The sequence below is a fragment of the Protomyctophum bolini genome (assembly GCF_963924005.1).
Source record: "Protomyctophum bolini genome assembly, chromosome: 9".
In the NCBI taxonomy this organism is placed as follows: domain Eukaryota; kingdom Metazoa; phylum Chordata; class Actinopteri; order Myctophiformes; family Myctophidae; genus Protomyctophum; species Protomyctophum bolini.
In genome coordinates, this window is record NC_137870.1 from 29,583,823 (window position 1) to 29,588,703 (window position 4,881).

The 4,881-nt window shown below is 38.4% G+C and overlaps 1 protein-coding gene across 2 annotated transcripts; it reads right to left on the reverse strand.

Annotated features, from left to right (window-relative positions):
- Window positions 1–581: 581 nt before the first annotated feature.
- Window positions 582–4,731, reverse strand: LOC308321003 (arsenite methyltransferase). Of its 2 annotated transcripts, XM_080771769.1 has the most exons (10): window positions 4,618–4,731; window positions 4,114–4,247; window positions 3,534–3,684; window positions 3,305–3,441; window positions 3,119–3,188; window positions 2,159–2,240; window positions 1,889–2,020; window positions 1,664–1,806; window positions 1,416–1,541; window positions 582–942 (listed from the first exon to the last, which is right to left on the reverse strand). In XM_080771769.1, exons 1-10 carry the CDS (start codon window positions 4,645–4,647, stop codon window positions 865–867), a joined length of 1,083 nt encoding a protein of 360 aa, XP_080627895.1. In that variant the 5' UTR covers window positions 4,648–4,731; the 3' UTR covers window positions 582–864. The 2 variants fall into 2 exon arrangements, with proteins under 2 accessions (XP_080627895.1, XP_080627896.1); XM_080771770.1 differs by lacking the exons at window positions 1,664–1,806; window positions 1,889–2,020; window positions 2,159–2,240.
- Window positions 4,732–4,881: the final 150 nt, after the last annotated feature.

Sequence of the window (4,881 nt, forward strand, 5' to 3'; positions counted from 1 at the left end):
TTTCTGCTATTCTTAGAAAGACATTACAATTCTTTTTAATTTGTTTTAATCCAATCCTTTAATGACTACCAGTTACCTAAACAATGTGGAAAAACCCCACACCAGAGCTATTGAGTGAGTTACGATACTCCTATAGTAGTCTTCCGTAAACTATTGCCAAAAACAATGTATTTGGAATTTGTTTTGGTGCTCAGAGATAACAAGAAGACTGCGGAATTAACCTCATAATTGGTGTTAATGAATCATGCAAGACTCAATAGGTCTGACTGCCATTATCCATGAACCCCAGCGTCATTATTCTGGGCATGTCAAAATAGGGAAACATTGTGTCTTTTTATTGCAATTTTCAATAATATTATAAATCTCGAGAGAACTCAGGGCAGACAAATAATGAAAAGACTATGTTGTTTGAGCAAAACATGCCCCTCCCAGACAAAAGAAAAAACATTTTCTCCCCTTCAAGTCTTTTAGGGGGGTCCCCAGATTATAATTTTTTTGCAACTGATTGGTTGGAAAAGCTTTGGCCATGTCTCGCGACCCCTGCCAACCCCCCCCCCCCCCCCCTCAATACAAACTGACTGCAAAAATAAATAATAGAGAACATATTTCATAAATTAATACTGAAACCAGATATAATCAAGTTCATGCATGTACTATGTAAACTCTTTATTTCAATTTTTTCCAGAAATTCTGTTTTTTCTTTTTAATATAATTTGGCGACCCCCCCAGGGGTCGTCTCAACCCCCAACCGTACATCTACATTTCTCAATAGAAGAAGTTGTGTTGGTTAGTTATTGTATGAACATTGTGATTAGACAGTCACATGTTACATGTGTGGCCACGGTTCTGGTTTCAGAGATCTCTTCATTTTCTTATTTTGGAGCATTGCTTCACTGCGGTGCCCAGCTTGTCGGACAAAAGAAATGGGCTCAGGTGACAGTACTAAAGAGAAAGCAAAATGATATCCTTATATGTCATTCAATATATAAAAAGAATGTTGTATGTTATCGTATGATAACTTTATGTGCTATGGACTTCTGTCTGAAATAAAGATTATATATATATTCAGTCACACAAATCTTTAAAAAATATATACAAATAAAAACATATTTAAATATTCTGTTACAAAACCAATTGTCCAAATATTATTATTGTTATTATTATTATTATTTAATTAAGCATCCATCCATTGTTTTCATTGTTCTAGATTTCCTGATTAGTATGTTTGTTACATTACGTTATGTACACTTCAAGGTCTAGTGAGTCTAGTAGACCCCAGTAAGGATAACCGTTACTGTGGTAATAAGAAATAGGGATAAAAAAAGGTACTTGTTAGATATTCAAATTCGAAATTGCCCCAGAATGAGTCTGGCTGCGCGAGGTTATGTCTTGTTCTGTTGTTCAGAGCAATTTACCTGTCGCTGTGGTTTTGAGGAGCTTGCCTCTGGCTCATCAGACATCTGGATTTTGAAATCAGAAGAGAAACGAGAGGTCTGGAGAACAGATGCCATCTCCCCGTCAACTTCCACAGCTACATCTTTCTGCAAGGCACAACAGATACATGATTACATACCGGTAAGTATCTCTTTTATGTGAAGCTCGTTATGAGATTGTAGATTTGTTATTTTCAGGGCACACCACTGGAGTACAAATTAAGCATTACCTTAAAAGAGTGGGATGAATCAAATTCAAACTCCTCTGGGAAAGCTGTTATGGTCCCTTTATAGGTTACCATTGCCTTTGCCATGACAGCATTTTTAGGCAACTTAAACATCCTGTAAGTGCCAGATGCATATTTGATATCACCTGTTGAGGTAATAAGGCTGATGAATTTCAAAATGGAAGATTGATCACTAGAAGTAATCGAATGTAAAATGTGACTTTTTACCTGCTTTTTCCTTGAGCTCACTGTTATGGACCACAATGTGAATGGCAGAAACAAGGTAGGGAGTGCTGAAGCCCACCATTTGGGCCAATGAAATGAAGTCTTGCCAAAACAGAGAGCCACCCATTCCTTCACCTATCCAACAGACACCAATTAGCACCCCCCAAAAAAAATCACTATTGATGCTTTTGCACAAAACTCTAAACATCAACAAAGCACAAATAACTCTGTTTCAATACTATATTGGTATTCAATTGCATCAATATAATTTACCCCACAGAATTGGATCTTGCTTGAAGTGATCAGGAAGCATTTTGCTGGCATACATGTCACTGTAGTACATTTCTCCTCCCTCCTGAATTATAAATGTGTGCAGCAGAAGGAAAGTGATAGTTTAAGGAATTTAAGAAATTGCTCCAATATGACACATATAGATGTAGCATTGTTCCATCAAGAAAAAAATCATATTTTTGGATCAGAGGATGGCTGCTGTGTGGGGGGGTAATACCTGTACTATGACATATGCAGAGATTAAAATAGGGTGCATTTTGCATCCCAAAACGCAGTTTAGAGTTAAGGGGCGCAATAAAACGACCTCTGCATCCATGGGATGCACTACTCACTGTACTATAATTCTAGTTTATTTTGCTAGCTTTAGTTATAATAATAATTTCTTCATCTGATTTCTACATGAATATAACCACATTATAACCATATAAAATGAAATGAGAGTTAAACACTGCAATTTGTCAACGTCAACGTCGTTGGAAATGTCCCTGGAACTCATCTAAAAGACCATCCCTGCATCCTGGGACTCACTACATTGAAAACCTATTTACATCGCTGCATATGGTTCATCATTATAGGCAGATGAAAGTGAAATGACTTTTGGGGTTGCTCTATAAAAGGCCCCTCAACATGCCATTCCAAGTTGGGGTTGACAGACAGGATGTGTGCATGATTCTTTTTTGCATGAAATAATCCCCTCCCACTAATTTTGCAAGCCAATTACAGGTAAATAGTAACTGTATATGAATATGAAAAAGCTGTTTGACACAGTATCACATGGTGACTCCCCAGATCATGTGTACCTAATATGGTGGTGGGAAAAAACATATACAGACATATACAGTATGTGCATATTTGTGCGACTGTATGCCACCACAGACACCACCTGGCGCCGCCCCAAATTCAACTTTATATAGTAGTAGAGAAATTGTACAAGATTCTAACCTTTAGTACTCTGTGAGCTTCCTGTAGCACTGTATTTTTGTCAGGACACAAACAGATCACACAGTTGGATCTGAAAAGAAAACACAGATTTGGAATGGAACCAATCTGTCGTGCGATGACTGGTCATACGCTTCAGAGTAGCATCATATTAAACATGCATTTACCTTCTTAAGATAATAGACTTACACAACAATATCCATTGAGTCATTCTGGATGCCAGCCTCACCAAGCTTCTCCATATAACCTTGGATGAAGGAGGTGTTGGGCTTGTCATAACCAAACGTCTCTCTGTGGTACTCAATATATTTCTGAGATGCGAGGATCTAAAAAGAGACAGTCACCCCAATGTGAGGTGTAGAAAGGAATGTCCATTTGTGTACAGTATGTTCGTGTGTATGAATGAGCACATCATTACCAATTCCTCAGTCATATCAATCCCTGTGACATGCCCCCTCTGTCCAACCAGTTTGCTGAGAGCATAACAGTCTCTTCCTGAACCACTTCCCAGGTCCAGAATTCTGCAGCCCTCAAGCTTCTCTGGAACCGGAAGGCCACAGCCAAAGAATCTGCAAAGTACAACAGAAAAGCATCATACAAGTTGCAGCAAAAGGGTGATGAGGCGCACAGTGTAAAACCCTAGTATTTGTTGCTTAGCACTATAGCAGTATTGAGACTAAAATGTGCATGCTTTCAGCCTATCACAAATGCACGTCACAACAATGAACTTATCTAGACATCTAGCCAGATTGATCATTGAGCCCAATTAGCCCATGTGTAATGCCAGTGGACATATCATCCACTATGAGAAAATGGCAACTGTGTGGCACTGTTGTTAGGCTCAAGGGGATATGAAAAGTATAAAACTCTTAAAAGATGTGTATGTATGTCAAGGATCATTATTCCAAATCACATTCACATTCCAAATGTTCAATACAAATGCAATAAATAATAATGTGACATCTTGAAAGTCTTTAATAAAATCCAAGTCCTCCTACCTTTTAACTACTTCTGGGTGAACCAGGTTCAATGCATTCAGAGCATCTTTGGATGTCAGTCTGGCAGACAAACTGCAGGAAGCAGCACTTGTTTGCAGATCACAGGATGACTCCAGGCGGGAGCCATAGTATTTCTAGATGCACACACCAATTAAATACACACACAGACACACATAAATAAATAATAATAATACAACTGAATTATATATGGAAAAGGGATATCCTAAGATTTAGACTGTCATAGATGTATTTATCGATTCTGACATTTTCAATCTGTCAGAATCGATACATCGACGAGTCTAAATCTTGGGCTAGTAAAATGCTTGAGGCCCTGTCTCGTCTGCGTGACTGTGGTCAGTCCTAGGGTCAGTCAGGCAACAAAAACAAAGTAGCGTAATTGCCGTAATATGGCAGCCGCATAATGTCCCAATATAGATTACATTTTTACAACAATTATAATATATCAATTTAAATTATGAAATGCAAAACAAAACAAAACAATACCTTCACATTTTCATGCACTTCACCTTGCATTCTGTCACGACGGGTGCATAAAAAACAGATAAAGTTTGATCAAAGTCTAACTTTGAACTTTGAACTAAGATTTTCCGGTCTCTCTCTTCATCCGGGGAATTTGTCCTAGTACGTTTGCGTCGGGTCAGAGCCATTTGCGTATACTTCAGGCTTCAGCGTATCCGCTCTTTGTTTTCGTGGTAACGTAGACGTAAACGGCGTACTCGTTGTCTGTGGTTTCCACTGTGCGCTCCA

Excerpts from the sequence above, each read along its gene's own strand:
- LOC308321003 (XM_080771769.1), bottom strand. The coding sequence starts at position 4,647 with ATGCAAGGTGAAGTGCATGAAAATGTGAAG. Across the intron at positions 3,442-3,533 it reads TTGATATGACTGAGGAATTG|ATCCTCGCATCTCAGAAATA; the intron begins GTAATGATGTGC and ends GTCTCTTTTTAG. Across the intron at positions 2,241-3,118 it reads AAGCTCACAGAGTACTAAAG|GAGGGAGGAGAAATGTACTA; the intron begins GTTAGAATCTTG and ends TTTATAATTCAG.